General features: G+C 44.1%; 1 protein-coding gene across 2 annotated transcripts in view; it reads left to right on the forward strand.

Moving 5' to 3' along the window:
• Positions 1–22,510, forward strand: part of LOC144770216 (uncharacterized) — a 591,183-nt gene that overhangs the window by 259,805 nt on the left and 308,868 nt on the right. For both annotated transcript variants that reach the window (XM_078654543.1, XM_078654542.1), the window contains one exon: positions 19,195–19,247. In XM_078654543.1, the coding sequence (XP_078510669.1) occupies positions 19,195–19,247 (53 nt within the window). The remainder of the gene's footprint in view (positions 1–19,194; positions 19,248–22,510) is intronic.

A 22,510-nucleotide genomic window follows, 5' to 3' on the forward strand; every position in this document is an offset into this window, starting at 1 on the left:
CCAAACTATCCATTCACGTTCCTTTTGTTTGGATTAGCAGCTGCACCTTGAATATTCGCATGTCCGTGTTCCATACCTAGAAAACTGGTCGAGTTGCATACATATGCTAGTCCTATATAAATACTCTCCACTAGAATCTTTACATTGATCATGGCATTCTTACGAGTACTGGAAGGCAATCAAAGGATTAGCCCAATTATCACTCAAAGTTGGGAAACAAAAGTATTGGCATATGCCGACGCTATTGCGCTTGTAACATCTAACCCCGTAATATCTATGGTGGAGGTTGAGCTAGAGGCGATTAAATTTGGACTTCTGTCTGGGTACTCCCTCAAAAGAGCTAAAACCCAGATTATTTTTAAAAATATCAGCATGGGTGATGACACTAGACAGGTGGAGAGGGCCACATATTTGAGAATAGATATTGCGGCCAATGTTGAAAAGCTAGTTGATTGCAATATCGACCCCCTGATAGATAAAATTAACCCAGAGCTTAGGCGATTAAATAATTTGCACCTTTCGATAATCGGGAGATGTAATATTATTACAATGCTTTTTTCCCCAAGTTTCTCTATCTCATAAGGGCTATTCCGCTGGAATTTAGTATCAATTACTTGAAAAAGATTGAAGACCTGTTTGCTGGGTTTATTTGGTCATATGCAAAACCTAGGAGAGCATAAAAGTTCCTCTCCCTACCAAAGGACAGGGGCGAATTGGCTCTTCCAAATATCAGACTGTATTATTGGGCAACTACCCTTTTGTATCATTACACTCTTTTTTCCCCACAAGCCAATAGACGACCTCTCAGAAAGCATACCCACACCTATCGAATTTATAATGGGCAAAGATGCCTGGGATGGGCTTGGAGGTTTTTAAATGATTCTCATTATAAAAAGGTATGCTTTAAGACGCTGGCTGCCGGATACAAAACCATGAAATCAGTTAGGAAAATGCTAGGAATGGGCCGCTTGAATCATTACACACCAATCTATAATAATTCTAATCTGCCCGAAATTTTTAAGGACTCCATAATCCAGAAATGGTTAGATAAGGGCATGTCCAAACTTGGTGATTTGTATTTCCTTTATGGTATAGTTTCTTTTGAGACACTTAAAGAACAATACGCACTAGACTGGAGGGACTTTTTCAAGTATTTGCAACTACACAACTTCCTAGGTAGGAAAGGTGGTGGCCCATCAGGTTTCATCAATTATCCTAGCATGGATAATTTGAGACCGAACCATCCATCTATAGGAATTGTGTATAATTCTCTCTATTCCCTAATGATAGACGACTTGGGACTGTGGGCTACTAAGTGGAAAGAGGAAATTGATATTACAGAGAATCTATTTTTCTACTCAACGGAATTAGCACAAAAGGTACTTATACCAGCACGGCTTCAGGCGCAGTATTATAAAACTTGCTTTTCGCTTTATTATACGCCGAAAATGATTGCTAAATGGGGAAGCCGGAAGGGAACTCTATGCCCCTGATGCTCTCTGAATCAGGCGGATCTTGACCACATGTTAGCTTCTTGCGGCTCCCCATCCGACCCATGCCCTCATCACATCTTCAACAAAGCCGACACCATCATCGGACCCCACCTCCAGGACATCATCAACAGCTCCTTCACGTCAGCCACCTTCCCTGGAAGCTGGAAACACGCAGAAATCAACGCCCTTCTGAAGAAACCAACAGCGGACCCCAAAGACCTCAAGAACTTCCGCCCCATCTCTCTTCTCCCCTTCCCGGCTAAAGTCATAGAGAAGACCGTCAAGAAACAGCTGACTGCATTCCTCGAAGAAAACAACTCGCTCGACCCATCCTAGTCTGGATTTCGAGCTAACCACAGCACCGAGACCGCCCTCATCGCAGCCACCGATGACATCAGGACCCTGATGGACAACAGAGAGACAGTCGCTCTCATCCTCCTGGACCTCTTGGCAGCCTTTGATACCGTCTGCCACCGCACCCTAATAACCCGCCTCTACAACACTGGGATACAAGGAAAAGCCCTGGACTGGATCACATTGTTTCTCTTCGGCAGAACCCAGAGAGTCCGCCTCCCTCCCTTCCGCTCCGAAGCCACCAAGATCATCTGCGGCGTACCCCAGGGCTCCTCGCTCAGCCCAACCCTCTTCAACATCTACATGAGCCCCCTCGCACGCAAACACAACATCAACATCATCTCCTACGCCGACGACACCCAACTGATAATCTCCCTCACCAAAGACCCTCTCACCGCCAAAGCCAACTTCCAGGACGGAATGAAAGATGTCGCAGATTGGATGAAGCACAGCCGTCTGAAGTTCAACTCGGACAAAACGGAGGTCCTCATCCTCGGACAAACCCCATCCGCCTGGGACGACTCCTGGTGGCCCACGACGCTGGGCACCGCCCCCACACCCACGGACCATGCACGCAACCTGGGATTCATCCTGGACTCCTCCCTCACGATGACCAAACAAGTCAACACAGTCTCGTCCTCGTGCTTCAACACCCTGCGCATGCTCCGGAAGATATTCCGATGGATCCCCACCGAAACCAGAAAGACGGTCACCCAGGCCCTCGTCACCAGACGACTGGACTACGGGAACGCCCTATATGCAGGAACCACAGCCAAACTTCAGAAACGCCTTCAACGCATACAGAACGCCTCTGCACGACTCATCCTCGACATCCCTCGCCACAGCCACATTTCCACCCACCTGAGGAAACTGCACTGGCTCCCTGTCAGCAAGAGGATCACGTTCAGGCTGCTCACCCACGCACACAAAGCGCTCCACAACATGGGCCCCGAATGCCTCAACAAACGTCTCTCGTTCTACCTGGCAGCCAAGACATGGAACTCCCTCCATGCACACCTCCGACTGACCCAGGACCATCTCACCTTCAGGAAGCACCTCAAGACCTGGTTGTTCGAGCAGTAGCGGCGCACCCCCACCCCGCCTCCAGCGCCTTGTGACCCTCACGGGTGAGTAGCGCGCTCTACAAATTCATTGATTGATTGATTGATTGCATTACGCTAGATATTTTAAAATCCGAGATAACATTTTTCAAAGAGGAGCTAGGCAGGGATACAAGTCTTTCATCAGCCCTGATCTGCCTCGGGGTAGATCAGGAGACTCGAGGGAAACCGGGAGAGCAGTTGATTTTTATAGACATGGTTCCATATAGACTTTCTTTAACCTCAGCTTAGCTAGATCCAACACCCCCTGATTATCATCAATGGTTAACACGACTAGTGTCGAACTATAACTTTGAAAAAGCTATATACGAAAAAAGAGGGATCCAATCCTTATCAAAAGACTTAAAAATGTGGGAACTACTGACCAGATGGCTTGACAGAGCAGAAACTTAAGTAACTAAAAAAGTGAACGGATGGCCAACCCTGGGTTGGGAGGGTAGGGTGGGGGGTAAAAGGGTATAAAACCGTGCATGAGAGAATGTTACTGAAAACTTTACGGACATAAGACAATTTGTTATGAAAAAATCTTGCTCTTAATGGCACGTATTACAATGTATTGTGATTCATAAGTACATGATTTCTTTCGGTTTTATATCAGTTCCTGTATGAAATTGCAAAGTTAAAATGTAATATGTAACATTGTAATCATGCACTAAAATAAAAAAATATTCATCAATTTTAGGTGAATCGGTACTGTTAGAAAAGTCATGCATAGTTAAGCTGAACCGGATTGGTTAATATCTGCGCACACTCGAGTTGTGGAATATTCCCTAATTCTCAACAAAACAGTGCTGGATTCAGAAAGACGAAAAAAAGGGATTACATGCCTGCAACTGTGAAAAGCAGTTTACAGAACTTTTCCACAATTTTGATAATACTCAAATATAAGAAAAAACGTATCAAACCTGAAATTCACCTGAAAAAATATACTTTGAGATATAAAAAGTAAAACACTGTGACTTTGCATAATTATTTATCCCAACCCCCACAACCATAATTAATCCACGTTCAAACCTCAGTGGGAAGAAGCATATATTTGACAGTCGTAACGTGCCAATTTCAGAGTTATGTATTTATTTTAGATGTCAACCAGCACACTCCTTAATATGAGATTTTGATATGTTTTGTTGGTAAAATGTAAGTTTTTACAATTGCATTAAAGGCCTCCTAACCATTGTGCTGAAGAAATACGGAAGGTAAGTATTGCTTGGGTCATGCGTGCAGGCTAGAGCAGTAGTTTTATTGTTCACTTTATTGCCTGATTGTCTTACCATTCTGATTGCCTAAGTGTGGCACCCTCCTATTCCTTTGTCTTAGCTTGTTTATGCTGTTGGGCAATGGAATCAACTATATGCAAATCAAATCAAATCAACATAGTCTTTTTTGATATTTTTCAATCATAAAAGACATTTACAATACAAATTCACCCCCACCCCATAGATAATAAGATCCACATTTGGTCAGACGTTACCACTATTCCTAAAAAGAGCTTACTAGCTCATACATAATTACAAAAAAAAAAGTAAAAAAAATTAAGTAGCTAAGTATCACATTTAAAACGTTAAAAAAGACAGTGTTAAAAGGATAATACATTCATTGCTAGGAAAATCAAATTCTCAATACACTTTACTTGATCAAATGGCAGCATATAGCAGCATATAACAGCAGGCCTTGGGGTTATACGGAACTCATTTTACGGGCACGAATTATCCACATCCAGTGTAAGAATTTCGACAAGGCTATAACGACTAGCTGGGATGTGTCAGTTCTTAAAATCCTAATTGCCTCACTAGCAGTTTTGAAGCCTAACTGAACACAAACTGGTTTAAGCCATGACTTCCTTGGTACATTGTATTCAGGACAGGCAAACAACACATGCCCTATGTTTTCCCTTTGATCAGGGCAAAAGGGACACACCGAACTTTGGTTCCCACGCCATTTTACAGTTAATGTATTTAGTGGTAGAGTCCCCACCCTCATTTGGTGATACTTCTTCCGGTCCCCTGGAATAGTAATCCAGTCCCAATAGGGTTCTAGGGCCAGGGCATGCTTGAGCTCTAAGAAATCAGTAGTGAATGATAATTCTGTATGGCGTCCAAATGTCCTGAGCTCAACCATGTTCCAATACAGCTCCCGAAGTATTTTTTTAGGTGGGAAGACATTCCCCACAGGGTCATGCCATAATGCAGATAGGCCCATAGCCGTGTAAATTATTTTAACCTCCCTCATCCACTGAATTTTGTGGGACTTATCTGAGTCTCTGACCTCAAGGAAGCCCTGAACATACTGCAGGAGTTCAGGGGTTACCCATAATCTCCTCCAGTAGGCAACAGATCTATATTTTGCCATATCATCAAAACTACGAGCTCCTAGGTCATAGTGGAGAGGTATCAAGGGAGTGGATGCTGGTAATCCAGTAATATTACGAAAAAATTTATTTTGAGCGGCCGTCAACTTAGTGAGGTTACTGGTCCCCCAGAGTTCTGCCACATACAGGACCGCTGCTCCCACCTTAGCATTGTGAATTTTTAAAACAGGAGTAATAGGCCTAGTATGTGATAAGTAAAATTCCTTGGTGAGTGCTCCTGCCAATTGAGCGTGCCTCGTAACCAGCTGATTGGTATGCTGCTTCCAATCTAGTTTATAGGACAGGGTAATGCCCAAGTAGTTGAAGACTTGGGTCTGTTCAAGTTGGACCCCATCCATAACCACCTTCCCTCTGACGTGTTTCCGTTTATGCAGAACCATGAATTTTGTTTTAGCTGTATTAACAACAAGGCCATGATCTGCGCAAAACGCTTCAAAGACATTGATAGCCTTCTGAAGCCCCTGCTGCGTCTTTGATATTAGCAGGGTATCGTCCGCAAACATCAACAGGGGGATCAGTTTTCCGGCCAACTTGGGTGCGTCGGTCGGTTGTTGTTCAAAGTACCTGATCACCCTGTTGATGTATAGCGAGAAGAGGGTTGGGGCCAGTACACAGCCTTGGCGTACTCCCCTTGCAATGGGAAATTTGTCAGTTACGCTTCCCTGCTGGTTCCATCGGACTTGGGCAAAATTATCCTCGTGCAGTCTAATTAAGAAAGATAAAATTTCAATTGGGATGCCCTGTTCGTGTAAGGCTTTCCACAACTTAGCACGAGGGACTAAGTCAAAAGCTGATTTAAGATCAACAAAGGCTGCAAACAGCATACCCCCACCAAGTAGAACTACCCTCCAGTATATTAAAACAAATCTAAAAACTTGGTCAATGGTACTAGTATGACAGCGAAACCCTGCCTGTAACGGTGACAAAATATCTTGCTCGTCTATCCAGGCATGAATATGCTGCAACACAAGCCTTGCCACTACCTTTTGGATGCATGCGATAAGGCTAATAGGCCTATAGTTACCTGGATCCGAGCTTTCCCCTTTTTTAAAGATTGGGATGATCTCGGCACCCTTCCAGGTCTCAGGATAGGTGAGCCCCTTGCAATGCCATTAGCTAGCAGCTGAATATAGGTAGCCCAAAGGTCCTTGTCATACATAAATAGATCAGCAGGGACCGAATCCATGCCTGGGGCCCTCGCTTTTGGGATGTTATTCAAAGTTTTTAGGACATCGGTTTTAGTGAAGGATAGGTAGCCAGTACTCAGGTTTGTAACCAGAGATACTTCGCAACCATCTTCTTCGATGTCCTCCGAAGCAAACTGGGACGCGTAATGGGAAACCCAAGCATTTGGTGACACATGATTCATGGGTTCTCCTCTTTTAGCCCCCCTTCCCCACTTAATGTCCCAGAAAGTGGACATGGATCTTTCTTTACTGGCTCTCAGGAGGTCATACCAATAACCATCATCCCAGTCGCTTTTTGCCCTGATTTGTGTTTTCTTATACATGGCACGGGCTTCCTTTATCTTCACTATATCTTTTGTCTTTACTGCGTCTGACAAGGCCCTGTAAGCAACCCTACAAGATCTGTCATACCATTGATCCTCATTCTTTGCTGGCCTACTCTGTTTCTTGGTGACCTTTTTTACAAAGAAGGATTTCAATTTGTTAAAAAACTCATTGTGGATCTTACTGACGTTTGATATCGGAGCTTCATCATCATAATTGCTCCTTAGATCTGTTATAGCCTGGGTAGTTAAGTCCCTCATAGCTGCAACACTTTCTTCATTTGTAACACAATTTGACCATCTGATACGTCTATAATCGTTAGAAAGAGAAATTTGCACATTATCACTTTGTACGTCGTTATTAGATAGATCAAACAACCTAAATAACAAAACTAATGGGTCATGATCACTTTCGGCCCGCTGCTCTATCCACATATCGATGACATTAGACCAATTCTCCTTATTAGTAAGGATGTAGTCAATACGACTGTGTGATATGCCATTATTAAAGGTAGGGGCACCCAGTGTATCTGAACCAGTTCTTCCATTAGTGGCCCGAAGCCCATGCTCCACACACAAAATTTTTATTTGCAATGAGGCCTCTGACCATTTTTTTATAGGTGGTAAGGACAGCTGAGGGATTTTCCAAATACAGTCTTCTTCCATCGTAAGGTCTACATCGTAATTATCTAGGGGTTCGAAACAACAATTAAAATCACCTGCAACAATAGCGTTGCCATTCAAACAATATTGTTTTAAAAGCATATCTAATTGTTCAACTGCCTCAGTGGCTTTCCCACCTGGTAGACCCCTTGAATAGATGTTAAAAACATACAGATCTTTACACTGGTGTCGCTGGAGTTTCACTAACAAAATGTCAGGGGTATTTGTAACCAGCTGGGAAACAGAGTACCCGCTATTTTGTTTTACCCATGTCACCAATCCCCCCTTTGACCTACCCCGTAGGCTCGGAATAGCCGAGATGTAAAAATGTAGGTAACCTTGCTTTGGTTCGGGGGTTTCCTGCCAAGTTTCCTGGAGAAGGATAATATCCTTTGAATCCAGGAAGGCTAGCCAGTCGAAAGATGTAATTTTACTTTTCAGACCTGCTATGTTCCATGACACTAGGGTAAAATGGGCAACCACATTGGCATTAGGTACTACCATATCGGTAATTTGGCTAGCCATATGGATTTGGGATGAGATATTTGCATTCACAGAATTCTCATTTACCACCAAGTTAGAACATGTTTTAACATTCTTATTAGAATTATTATTAGAAACGGGTGGACAATAAAGATAACTGTTTCCATATGGACCCTCGAAAGTACTTCGTTGGCTAGTTAGATTTATCTCGAGTGTGGAGCTATCGTTTTTCGAGGTATTCAGCTCGGATATTGCGACTCCCGCTTGATTTTCACATGGTGGGATAGAACTTGCAATGCTATTTCCCCTCCTGAGTCAATCACACTCATTTAGCCCTGATAAGGTCTCATATCTATTTCCCACAGGCCAGCCCCATTCGTTAACTGAACCCATTATTCCTCGTCTATTTCTTACAGTAGCCCATACCGGACCCGGGGTCTTAGGATAAGTTACATTTTGTTGTTCGCCATAAAATAATTTTAAAGTGAGAGGAACAACTGTCCCACTTCTTCTTTGTGGCGGAAGTACATTGGTCAGCACATTAGGTAGAACAGCCGGATGCGAAAAGGTCACCGTTACACAATCTCCTTTTTTATTTATTTATTTACAGGTTTATATAGCGCTATGAATAAACACCCGAATGAGTATCTCCGCGCTGCAAACAACCGGTACAGAAACTGATAAAAGAGCAAAGAATTAGAAAAACACTGTAAGCCCACAGAAATGCTAATTAGAGTGAATCAAACAGAAAAGTTTTGAGGTATTTTCTGAATTGAAGGTGGTCATTGCATTGCCTCAATGAAAGCGGGAGTGAATTCCACAAGTTGGGACCTACAACAGACAAAGCCCTGCCACCTAACCTGGCTTTAGTTATCTTAGGGACATTTAATAACAACTGGTCACTGGATCTAAGAGCACGGGTGGGAACATAAGGAACAAATTTGTTCGCCAAATACTCTGGTCCTAACTGATTGAGGCCTTTGTGGATAATACAGCAGGTCTTAAACTTCACTCGTTGGCGTATTGGTAACCAGTGAAGTTTATGAAGTAACGGTTTAGAGGAGGATCTGGGGGGTGCATTTAGCACCAACCTGGCTGCAGTATTCTGCACCACCTGTAAACGATCCAGAACTTCCTCACTAGCACCTGCCAGGAGACCATTACAATAGTCAAGCCGGCTGATAACCAGAGCCTGAACAAGGGTTTTCCTGTGGGAGTCAGGGAGGAAAGGGAAGATTTTACGGAGGAGTCCAATCACATGAAAGCAAGAGCCCACGGTGGTATTAACGTTTTGCTTCATGGTTAGCTCCGGCTCCAATCTAACTCCCAAGTTCTTGACTACTGTTTTAGGCTCAGGAACTGGGCCCAAGTCAGAAGGCCACCATTCAGGGGACCATAGGATCCTGGCTTCTCCAAAGAGCATCACCTCTGTCTTTCCAACATTACATTGAAGAAAGTTGGAAGACATCCACCTTGCAACTGCCGTCATCCCATCGGAAAAAGATTGTAAAATTTCCGGGGTAAGATGTTTAAAAGGGAAGAGCAGCTGCGTATCGTCAGCGTAGGACACTGGGCAGAATCCAAAAGCTCTAGTAACATCTGCCAAGGGAGCCACATAGGTGTTAAGGTAGGGCTCAGACAGGAGCCCTGCGGGACCCCCTTGGTAATGCTAACTTCCTCCGACTTAAACTCACCCATGGTGACAGATTGGGTGCGGTTGGAGAGAAAGCTTCTGATCCAATCCAGTGCCCTGCCGCCGATTCCACTCGCAGACAGTCGTTCGATCAAGATAGTGTGGGAAATCGTATCGAACGCTGCCGATAAATCCAGCAGCACCAGGACAACAGAATAACCCCTGTCCTGGTACAGCCGTAGATCGTCTGTTATCGACAGTAAGGCCGTTTCAGTACTGAATTTAGGCCTAAAACCTGACTGCGAGGGATCGAGGCTACCAGATTGTTCAAGGTAAGTGGATAGGTGCTTGTTGGTGTGCTTTTCAATAATTTTCCCTAGAAAAGGTAGAAGGGAAATAGGCCTCAAGTTAGACATGTTGGACCAAGGAATAGAAGTGTTCTTCCTAATGGGACTAACTAGGGCTTTTTTCCAGCACAAAGGAACGACTCCAGATGTAAGTGATAGGTTCACTAGTCTTTGAACATCAGGACCCAGTGTACTCCCCAGCGGACCCATGAGTCTAGCTGGGAGCAGATCTGCCGGGCTCCCACTTTTGATATCAGAAAACAGTTTCTGAACCTCTATCAATGATATTTCAGGAAACTCATTAAAAGAGCAGGTCTTGATAGGTGTTGTCTGTATCAAAGTGTGGTTAACTAAGCTATTTACATCAGGACCAAGTGCCTTGATTTTATTATAGATGGCATCAATTTTTTCTGAAAAGAAGCAGGAAATACTATCACAGAGATGTTGTGACGCCATGTCAGCACTTTCACAAGCTATTGGTTTCATGAATGTGTTGACAATCTGATACAAAACTTTTGAATCATTGCCAGCTGCTTCTAACTGAGCAGTCACATGATTTTTCCGGGCTGATCGTATGGCTTTATGATAGATGTTAAGATTAATTCTGTAATAGTTTTTGTCTTCCTCCCTGGAGGATTTTCTCCATATTTTTTCAGACTTTCTAGCCAGGCGTTTGAGACTGCGTAATTCCTCTGAATACCAAACCTCTTGTTTCCTGGCAAGTCTAGGTTTAAAAGTCTTTATCGGGGCAATGTGTTGTACTGCAGCATCAACTGCACGATCCCAGTTTGAAAGGGCAGTGTTAATATCATCTGTACAGACAATCAGGGGAGGGAGGTATTTTTGTACAAAGTTAACATTGGTTATCTTGTGCCACTGCCTTCTTTTAGATTGAATTTGAATGTGAGGAACAGGAGGGGGATCATTCACTGGCATGGAGAACTCAAGTACAAAATGATAAGTCCAAGGATATTGTTTGGGAGCACAGCATTTTATACCAGGAAAGTTAGATATTATCATATCCAAGGTATGTCCTGCTTGGTGTGTTGGTCCACTATTACATTGTTTTAATCCTAGAAAGGATATATCAGTAAGGAAGGACAGTGTCTCACTATTAGTCTTCTCCTCACTATGAATGTTAAAATCCCCAAGTAGCAGGAATTCTTTATCTTGACACACATGGGGAGCTAGTGCTTCCACTAGCTGTTAGGACATATTTTTTAAGGGACCTGGTGGACGGTAGACTAAGGCTCCTTTCCTACTATATTTAGTGGAGGAACCTATCCTGAATATCAGCATTTCAAAAGTCGGATTACAACACTGATCAATGACCGATATGGAAATCTCCTTTTTTAATACAATTGCTATACCCCCACCAGTTTTTTGTGGTCGATCTAATCTGACAAATCTGTAACCCTCCGGTATTCCAAGAGTAATAGCGGGAGTGGAATGGGGTTTAAGCCAGGTCTCAGTTAAAAAACAGAGATCTGCTTTATGAGTGGAAATAAGATCCCAAACCTCAAAGGAATGTTTAACTAGAGATCTTACATTGCACAATAAAATATTTAAAGTTTTGCCTCCCTGAGTCGAAGCTACAGGAGTGTTACTAGGGCGCTGTAGGAGGAAGAGTTTTTCTGTAGAAAATTGTTTTTGGCAAGACCTACACGAAAATGGCCCTTCAGGGAGACAATAGGGTGGAAACTTACAAGTAGATGTTAACAGATTACAACGTAAGTGTCGTAGGGACTGCGAGGAATAGATCCGCCTAGGTACCCTGGTGTCCACCGAAGGTTCCTCCATAGCCCCTAGCCACGTCCTGTCGCGGACGGGCACAGACGGGCTTCTCTCTGGCGCGTCTCAGGCGCTTCGCTGCGCGCGACCGCTGCGCGCTTACTGTGACGAGGGGGCTAAATACCCTCAGGTACAGCAACTAGAGCGCTGACCGCTCTGTCAATGCGGAAGTGCGGAAGTGACCTGGCTCTGCCTGACCCGCCCTCCGCTCAACGGCACTGGTTGCCGAGTCGGACCGGGGCGGGCAGGACGGGAAATCGAGCCCAGGCTATGCACAAGTAACTTTTAATCGTTTTACCACAATAGCGAGTAGCGCTTTTACTGCTGACAGAAGGAATTGAATATAAAATGCAACGCTAGTAAAATCCGTGCATTTAAAAACACGTTATCAGTGACATACAAATTTTAAAATCATTTTGAACCTTTGAATCTTTTTGGTCTTTTCCCAATCCAGGTAACCCTTTTCGCTGCCTTGATTTCGCCTGCAAGTTGCTGTTTCCCTCCAGGCGCCATCTGCATGTTCCCTGTAAGCCAATGCAGCGCCTTACTGGTCAATGAAGCAAGAGTTTCCAATTGGCCTGTCGCCAGAGGTGGGACATTAGCCAACACTAATACCACAGGAGAAGCTTCTTCTATACATTGATGAGAATCTTTTTCCGGGCATAATACAGGCATGATATTTGGTATTATCAAACCACCGTCATTTGCATCAGGGTGGTTATTAGAACTTGATTGGACCTGAGCCAGATGGTTACATGGCATCGAGTCACCCCCCTCCATTGTTGTGCTCCCAAGATTTTCTTCAGTTGCCTGGGCTGCTTTTGTCACTAGTATGGTCAACTTGTCAACCTCGTCCACTGCTTTAGCCTGTATTATGGCCATTTTTTTTATTTCAGTGGTTAGTTTGTCAATCTTAGCGACCAGTGGCTTGATGATGGATTTAATGTTGGAATCCATCATATCAGCTAACTTGAGAAGCAGATCGTCGTCCAAAAAACATTTGACACTGTCAGCCCCATTCTCCGTGCTTCTAGCCTTGGTTTTCCCAAGAGGAGATGCCCTTTTCTTCTTTGGGCCTGATCGTAGCCCTGTTCGTTTTGGCTGGGTTCTTCTGGTGGTTCTGACTGGTCGGGTTTCCTCTTCAGAGGAAGTGGAAAGGTCACCATCTGTGGTTTGGGCACCCATCTCACGTTCAGAACTGATGTTTTTCACTAGATCGTTAGCAATAGGATTTACCAGAACAGCTGCCAGGGCATTACTTTGATCGTCCTTACCACCAATGTAGGAATTGTTAACTATCTGATCAAAGGGAGTGTCCAGCAGTGAAGTGTCTGCCTGTAGGGATAGTGGAGTTGGACTCAGGAGTTGGAGATCGGGAGACTGGCTGAGTCCCAGTGACTGTCTCCTGTTACTGTTTATTTTTGAAACCACTTGAACCAGGTAATTGTCCATTGTTTTGGTAGGGATTGGCACTACTTTTTTAGGCATAGTTGGCTTTCAATGAATACGTAGACTTGAGAGGGATTTGTCAAGTCACGAATACTACAGGAACATACAATGGAGAGGAGAAGAATATGGGAGTCAGTTGTACCTTGCAAATACAATGACAAGTTAGTATGTAAATACCTTATTTGAGGAGCAGGGGGTGTGGCCCAGCCCAGTCTCTGCCTGTCTCGGACTGTCCGCCCTTCGTCCTGGCGCTCCCGCGCGTGACTCGCGGGGGCGAGAGGCGTTCCTGCCTTTTAGCGCGCCTCCGGGCGCTCTGGTGGCGTCACTCTCGCGCCACGGCCGCCGGGACACCTGGGAAATGGAGTCCCAGTGGCGGCGATGGTGCTGGTGGGGCGCGAGAGCGGAGAGCAGCAAGCCGTTCCCCTCACGGCAGGCAAAGGAGGTGCAGAAGTCCGCAGTTGTGGCCGTTCCCCTCACGGCAGTCGGGTAAGTAATAAGGAAAGCGTTCTCAATGAGCTCTCGGCGCTCCTGCCTTTTAGCGCGCCTCCGGGCGCTCTGGTGGCGTCACTCTCGCGCCACGGCCGCCGGGACACCTGGGAAATGGAGTCCCAGTGGCGGCGATGGTGCTGGTGGGGCGCGACAGCGGAGAGCAGCAAGCCGTTCCCCTCACGGCAGGCAAAGGAGGTGCAGAAGTCCGCAGTTGTGGCCGTTCCCCTCACGGCAGTCGGGTAAGTAATAAGGAAAGCGTTCTCAATGAGCGCTCGGCGCTCCTGCCTTTTAGCGCGCCTCCGGGCGCTCTGGTGGCGTCACTCTCGCGCCACGGCCGCCGGGACACCTGGGAAATGGAGTCCCAGTGGCGGCGATGGTGCTGGTGGGGCGCGAGAGCGGAGAGCAGCAAGCCGTTCCCCTCACGGCAGGCAAAGGAGGTGCAGAAGTCCGCAGTTGTGGCCGTTCCCCTCACGGCAGTCGGGTGAGTAATAAGGAAAGCGTTCTCAATGAGCGCTCGGCGCTCCTGCCTTTAGCGCGCCTCCGGGCGCTCTGGTGGCATCACTCTCGCGCCACGGCCGCCGGGACACCTGGGAAATGGAGTACCAGTGGCGGCGATGGTGCTGGTGGGGCGCGAGAGCGGAGAGCAGCAAGCCGTTCCCCTCACGGCAGGCAAAGGAGGTGCAGAAGTCCGCAGTTGTGGCCGTTCACCTCACGGCAGTCGGGTAAGTAATAAGGAAAGCGTTCTCAATGAGCGCTCGGCGCTCCTGCCTTTTAGCGCGCCTCCGGGCGCTCTGGTGGCGTCACTCTCGCGCCACGGCCGCCGGGACACCTGGGAAATGGAGTCCCAGTGGCGGCGATGGTGCTGGTGGGGCGCGAGAGCGGAGAGCAGCAAGCCGTTCCCCTCACGGCAGGCAAAGGAGGTGCAGAAGTCCGCAGTTGTGGCCGTTCCCCTCACGGCAGTCGGGTAAGTAATAAGGAAAGCAAATCAGGTTTGGGCTTTTCCCTAAAGACATGATATTCCAGTCTCTGCATTTGGCCCTTTAGCATGGGTTCAACCACTCTAGATGTGTGTTAGACTTTTCAGGTCCCTTGTTTCGTGTTAGACAGCAGTCACTTGTTTGGTAAAACTCAAGCTGTTTGTTGTGTCTCCGCAGGATTTCTTTTGTTACCTTTACGCTTTTGGCTTTTCCCACAAACAGTGTTTGATGTTTCTCTGGGATTGGTTCACAGTGCCATATGTTGTTAGCATGGCAACACCAAGCCCATAATATATTCAAAGGAGGAACCACACTATTCTTTTTACTCCAGCATTTCTATCACAGTACATACAAGAATAAGAGGAATATCACATCATGCTATACAGATAGGTAGTGTGACTGGTAGTATAGATGATGTAATTGATATCCATGGGGAGGAGGGTTATGAGTCCATGCATGTTGTAAATCTGGAGGATGCATGAGCTCAGACCAGTGGAATCAAGGGGGGGGGGGGGCGGAGCTTTAATAAGAAATTATATATTTATGCTTTGCTATTTTTAGTTTATACTTGTTGTAAATTCTGTTTTTTTGCGGGTTGTTTCCCAATGGTTTCCAGTGTTATAAAAAACGGTAAAAATCTGCAGTTATCTCAGTTTACTCTTTTGTTGCACCTACATAATGACAACATTGGTGTTTTTCCAGTGCTTATAAAGAAATTAGCTTTTATTTCATTTGTTCATTCTTCTTCTCAAATATTCCTCGCTTTGTTCCTGTGGCTAATTCCATTCTTTGATCCCCTTACTTGAATGTACTCTTTCAAGTAACTTCATTTTTTTCTCACCTCCCCACCAGTCTTATCTGCCAGAACTCCGATACCTCTTCACAACAGTCCAATCAGACCCAATGACAAGCATGTGAATGGTTGGAGATAGGTCTGCACCTCATTAAGATTTGATTGTACTGGGTAAATGGTTCCCAATTGACACACTGTTTTGCTCCCCTATTGTGCTTATGACAAATGGCAAGGGACTCCTAACTTAAGATTTTCTACTTGGGACATGATATTTATTGTGCAGTGTATAATCTTGCCCTAAGTATTCGGAGGGAAGAAATCTGCTAAGGAAATATTTACTGTGCATTCTATTAGACATAGGGTGGTTGAAGAAGAACCAGAGATTGTAAAGAGCTTCATGACCTGCAGGATACCTTTGCTTATTCGTTTGTGCAGCTGACATTGTAACTTAAGTTTGTTTTACATTGTTGCGCCATGTCTATGGGTTTTTGTGTTTATTTGAATGCCAGCGCAAAGATATCAAGGCTTCAAGTTTTACAAAGCACGTGGGTGGGTTTTGTTTATTTGAAAGCAGCACATTAACTATCATCTTGAGGAAAAGTTGTGACAATTTCATAAGGCACTCTTTGTGTTCTGTGCATTGTGCTTTGTTCTAGTGCATTTCGACATGAAGGCACTAGGAAGGAATGCTGAAGTAGGTGATCCCCCGCACTGTATCTAGAGCACATCCTACATCAGTATGCAGGATCAGATCAAGTATAAGTACTTGTGTTTTTGTGCTGAAACAGATCTGCCTACAGCAGATAGTAGGAAACACAGAGCAGTGGTTGCCTATAAACGGGTCTGGCTTTACTGTGAACAGCTGATGCACTAATATATAGATTTTCTGGGTTGAGGTATGTGTTAAAAAATAGTGCAGTTCCCCCAAAACCAGTGCATGGATTCCTGGGCCTGCACTTGGGCACAGAAGATGTTCATGATATGGCCCGATTATTTTGTATAAGGGCATACTACTGTTATAGGCATGCTTTTCAGACTATCACCATACAAACCCAACAACAACAGTGTTTGGGGCAGTATTTGTATGAGAGGACATTTATTCTAGAGGGATCCATATGCATAGTAATCTTTATTTACACCATCCTGCTACCTGTGGTTTCAGAAAGCAAAACTCTCTCCGTCATTGAATGATGATAACCTCATAAAGGTGTTACTTGCCTTGGACTGAGCCAATGCCCAGAGTTCAGCTGCAAACCTGCTGGCCACTCCGCAGCAATATGTAGTAATGAGCGAGCCATGCTCCCAAAACAGGACAGGTTATAAGTCCCTGTGGGTCTTATGGGGTTTATGGATATTCATAATATATTAGGTGGGTTACCAAGGTTCAAGTAGGACTCCGTGTGAGGATCCATCACAGAAAAGTGCTTACGGGTAGGGACTGCACTTATACTGTTTAGCTACAGAGCGTGACAAAGGAGTTAAAGTGAGATAAAATCAGTTGTGTTCAAGTTTCTAGTCAAAACTAATTTTCAATTTAGTGTGTTTGTTTTATCGGTTATAATCTGTTTTAAGTGAAAACGGGAAACCCTAAATATATTGTAACAGCACAGTGTTCTGTGGAAGCACATACAGAGACCATGACGGATGCTTAATAACTTAATGACTGAGATAAAGTGTGCAGTGTTGATTCTTCAGTATGGTTTGGGAACGTCTTGTGTTGCATAATGGGAAACTGTTGTGTTCTGGAGAGTGGTGCAGCTAATTTGAAAGTCTGTTAGTGGCATACACCTAGTATTTAATCTTGCTGACGGTCTATCGGAGTAGAAGAATTTGCTTTCAAACCTGTGACTCCAACAGATGGAGTTCCTTCTTTGAGTAGCTGTTGAGGGGGGAGTTTGGGCTGGGCTGGGCAGAATAAGTTTATTTTATGTTATTCGCATTGATGGAATTGATAGAAGTGTGTCAATCAGTTTGATTCCTTGACGAGAGGTAGGTGTATCTTCACCAAGAGTTGACAGAAGAAGCTCCTTTGTCAAGGACCTTCATTCCTGGATGAAGAGGGTCATTTTCTTGGAGGTCCAACCAATAGTGGAGAAGGCTTTGGCATCAGAAAAAGCACATCATCCAGTGTATCATTCTTTGTTTTAGCGCCATCAAGGACTAATTTCAAGTAAATAAAGCTTGGTGAAGTCTGTATCACGGCTAGAGCATTCTGTGGCTAATAAAGAAGTGCCTGGGTAGTTAATGTGAAAATAATTGTTCCTTCCCAGATTTTACCACAAGTTTAGTTGAGTACAGATATGATTAAATATTCAAGCTGTACTTTGAATCGCCTTCATAGTGCCTTGGCTCATAGTGTTGTCTCTGATGTATTTGGATACTTTGGAAGACTGCTCAGGCCATTAGGTTGGATGTTCATTTATATATTAGACTATGGATGATATAGTCTGTAAATTAATTTTTCTGAGTGCAAATTCACTTCGGTATTAGTAGTTCCTTTTTTCTTTCAAGCAAATTGATGTGACCCATTAATTGGACAATAGAGTCCCGCGTCCTTCCCCCAGCCCTAAACCCCATTGTTGTTTAATGGTCATTCTTCCCTTTTCAATCCATGTATCCCAAAATAGGGAAGTGTATTGTCTTGAGACAGTAAACCATTTAGATTTGTTTATCATCTATATTATCTATAACTTACTTTTTTTGGGGGGGGGTGGGGGGGATGCCAGTAAGGGTTTGTGGGTACCATTGTGAATTGTTCGTGTAAGTGACTATTGGCAATGGGGATCTTCAGTCATAGATGCCTCTGATTTAATCACTGTATGGCTTGCTGGTTGGTGTTGTGTGCCAGTTAAAGAGCTGAGTATACTATTAATAAAGTATTTACATGCAAAATAACTTAAATTCCTATAGAAATCAGAATCAGATCAACTTTATTCAGCTGAATATTCAGTCATAAAAGTACCAAATACAACAATAATACAATATAGTCTAATATAATATAAAACAGATTCTATCCATACAATCACATAAACATTTTGTTTAGTATAAATCTGGGTATCCGGTGCTAACATCTATAAAAACAATTAAAATCAAGTGCTGTGTGCTGAATTAAATTGCATAGAGAGTCTGGATCGCACAGCTGCCCTTAAAAATAGGCTTACATGATAGCATGTTTCATCATCCTCCATCTGTTTAAGAAAAATAAATGTCTTCATGCAATTTGTCCGTTTTCCTCGATTTGATGAATGGAATTAAAAACATTTTAGCATATTTCTGATAAAAGGTACAAAACAAGTAATGTGGAGCATAGACTGTTTACAGATATTATTACAGGGATTGATGTGCAATTTTAAGTTGTGCTGATAACCAAAAGGGAACTTGATTGAAATCACTTTTCCATTGTAGTGGCTTACAGAAGTCACTACAGTTGGAAAGTGATTACAATTAAGTTCCAATCTGTTGATCACTTACAGAGCAGCTAGGATTTCTTATAGAGCAGTTACTCGGTCAGAATCGCTTTCTCGGTGCCCCAGGCTCACAGATGACCTGATTATTGAAGATAGGACTGATGTACTCCTATAAATGAAAAGAACTATCAAAAAAGCAGTGCATTCACTTTTAGGTTACAGTTCTTTTAGTTAATGTGTGAATTATTTATTTTTGGTTGCTAGCTCTTATAGCTAGCGGAGGAACTAGCTCACAATTTCTTTGTTTGTGTTACAGGTGTGTCACACTTATGATACTGTGCCTTGCAGGGAGCTTGGAATGGAGCTGAGGTAAGATATACCAACAGACCTTCTTGTTCCAGTACTACAGCATGAGATCTTTTATTATAAAGCTTTTTGCTTTGTAAGCTGTCACAGCCACTTGGAGGAGATTGGAGAATGGACTGCAGAATAAATGTTCTGATAAAAATGAGCTGTGAAAAGGAGCAGAGAAAGATTTTCAAGTAGTAGAGGTTGAAGACTGCTGGTAGAGTGCACCAGGAATATGCAAGAGTACTATTTGAATGTCACGGGGAAACAATGAGAAATTGCCAGGACAGTGAAAAGGCAGCAGGAACAAACTCTAGAAGAATGTGCCCAGGCAAGATAGGAGTCTGGAACTTTTGCATCGGAGTATCTCCATTATGCTCATAAACGTTAGAAAAATTCCCAGTGTGTGTTACTCTCAGCACTTTCCACGGATTTATTGTCCATTGAAATGTCGCATAGGGTCTCAGTGCCTATCTCTCCTCCTGGTGAGTAGCATCCAGTAACAACTTCACCGAGGCTAAAGTGTTTTTTCCTGAAAATAAGACGATGAACCTCTGAACAGTTGGATATGCAAGAAAGAGATGAAAGTGTATCAAAAAAGTAGGAAAAAATAAACCTGTTAGGTTTACATTAAATGGTGAGGGAAAAAATGTCCTGACCCTAAAATACTCTTGTTCATCATGCACTCTACTGGGCATTCCATCAGTTCTTTTTGTCCAGCTCCTGTGAGTAGGATGTGGGAACACATATGAAGTTTCACAACTCTGCGATTTGACTAAAAAGTGATTTTGAATAATTTTCTTCAGTTTCACTTAATGTCTTTAATATAATTTTTTCGAGTGAAGTGCTTTCTATGGCTTATTTTTTACAACTTTCTCTTCAAATGCATTCTGTTTTGTGAAGTGGCCTTCTTCTGGGAGAAAGAAGGCTGTCTTTGACCCTCACATTGTCTGTGTAGTTTATTTAGTTGTCTTGCACTCTGTTAGACTGTGACGCCCATTAGAAAATGTCCAGAAGGGCTTTGAAAGACTCAAGCTGAAAGGAATGCAGCTGGACATGTGAGCGGAGGAAGAAAGGAAGTTGAAGACTGGAGAAGTCATCCTTTCATGCTAGCTCTGAAAGGCAGTTTGCCCCAAAATCGGAAGATCCAGAGAAAGGAGTTCTTCAACAAAAGAAAAACACAGACAACACCATTCTCCAGTATTGTATCTGTTCTAGATTCACATGCTTGAATCTTCCCTGTTGTGATGGTGGGTGTCCCACTGTAACAATAGAAATAGTAGTACTGAATACATTACATAGACCTCTATAGAGAGAAAATTCAACTGAGCACTCTTATCAACCTCATTTTATAACATCCAAAGTTCAGCCAATCACAGCAGAGACCTCAGAATAATCCTCTCCACAGAGCCACCACACCTCAGATTTCTTACCACACGTCTTGTGATAGGGAGTCTCTCGGAGCTCTGCTCAGTGACAGTTGGCTTTTTCAACTTTTGACCCCCAGCTTTCAGCTTCAAGGTATTTCTTTCTGTGACTTTCAAATGCCCGATAAAAAATGGTTGTTTAGGCCCTATAAGTCTTGTGGCAAATCTAGACTTTTCTCAGAAGATTCCCACAAGCAATGTCTCCATTGCCTCTACCCTGACCATAAGCCCAGGGAATGCAAATACTGCCACAACTTATCGGCCAAAACCTTCAAGGATGGTACCATTGACGGGAGAAAAATTCCCTTTAGGACTTTCTAAGGTTCAGGATTATTGAAAATTTGCTCTGTTGCCACCTACACGTTTGCTTGACTTCCAGGAGTTTGAGGATAACAGCACGTTTGGCCCTGCATGTAGTCCTTTCCAGCTAAAAGTCAAATGTCAGGACTTTGATGATGTTGAGGACTTAGAGGACATTAATCCATCCTCATACCTTGCAGGAGAGTATTCTTTCACTGACTCTGCTACTGTTCAGCAGCCAGAATCTTTCCAAGAGCGTTACCCCTATGAGGAAGAGGATCCTCGCCATTTTAGGGAACCATCTATTATGTGTCGTTGTTAACAGACTTACGTCACATGCTAAATAATTATTACAGATGCTTTCCTGAGGCAAATGCTCTGCAACATCCTTCACTGCCTCAGCAAGCCCCTATGGAACACGCAGTAACTTCTATACCCACTAGGGAAAAAGGTTTTTCCTCCTCCTATCGTTATTCCTGATGATTCACAAAACGTGGCCCAACAGATAGAGGAAGGAGAGACACACACTGATGTGAACACCCAGGACGAATTGGATGATTGCGTAGTTCTCACACAGTCCTCTCCTATCCCTCCTCCTGCAGACTCTTCCCCCTGCTGACATCGGGAGCTTTCATGACCTTTTAGAATGTGCCTCGAGGCGCTTTGATCTACCCATGCCAGTTAAACAAACGGAGTGTTTCTTATATGACTTTAAGCCAGGCACTCAACAATCCATTAGGGCAATTACCATAGTGGATTACTTGGCAGGATGGTCTTAAACTGATGCAGACACCAGCTTCTATCCCAGTGGTAATTCTGAAACTGGATAAAAAGTACAAAGCCCCGGATAATTCACACACATGCCTCATCGGTCATCCTAGACCTGATTCAGTAATCATGCAGGCAGCTCAAAGAAGAGCTCAAAATCTGGCATCTCAATGTTCTGCACCTCCGGATAAAGGAGGACGTCGGCTAGACAACATAGGGAAGAGGTTTGCCGCCCTGGCAGCCATTTCTATTGGAGCCTCCAACGCTTTGGCCATTCTTGGTAGGTACGACCGACAGATGTGGTCGGACATCTCTTCGTTCCTAGACCATCTTCCTGAAGATAAGAAAAAGGAACCAAGGCATATCTTGTCGGAAGGGGAAAGAGCTTCCACTGAGATGATAGAAATTGCAACGGATATCTCTTCGACTTCATTCCGGCAAATGGCTGGAGCAGGTGTGTTGAGGCGTCCGGGGTGGCTGAAGGCAACCAACTTCCTTCCTGAGGTTCAGGCTAAGGTGCTAGAAATGCCTTTTGATGGCGAATGCCTATTTGGAAATCATATAGACGAAGCCCTTCAATCTATAAAAAAGGACACTGATACAGCTAAATCCCTGGCAACGTTACAACAACATCGTATCCAGTCCTTTCGGGGCAGAGTTCGAGGACAGTACGCATCCAGACTGCAATTCCAACAGCGGTTCCAACATTACCCTCAAACAACCTATCAAGCGTACAACCAACCTTGCAGGTCCGGCACTGCATGGTCCTAGTAGCGGCCCACAGGGCAT

This window comes from Lissotriton helveticus, chromosome 7 (assembly GCF_964261635.1).
Source record: "Lissotriton helveticus chromosome 7, aLisHel1.1, whole genome shotgun sequence".
Taxonomy (NCBI): Eukaryota; Metazoa; Chordata; class Amphibia; order Caudata; family Salamandridae; genus Lissotriton; species Lissotriton helveticus.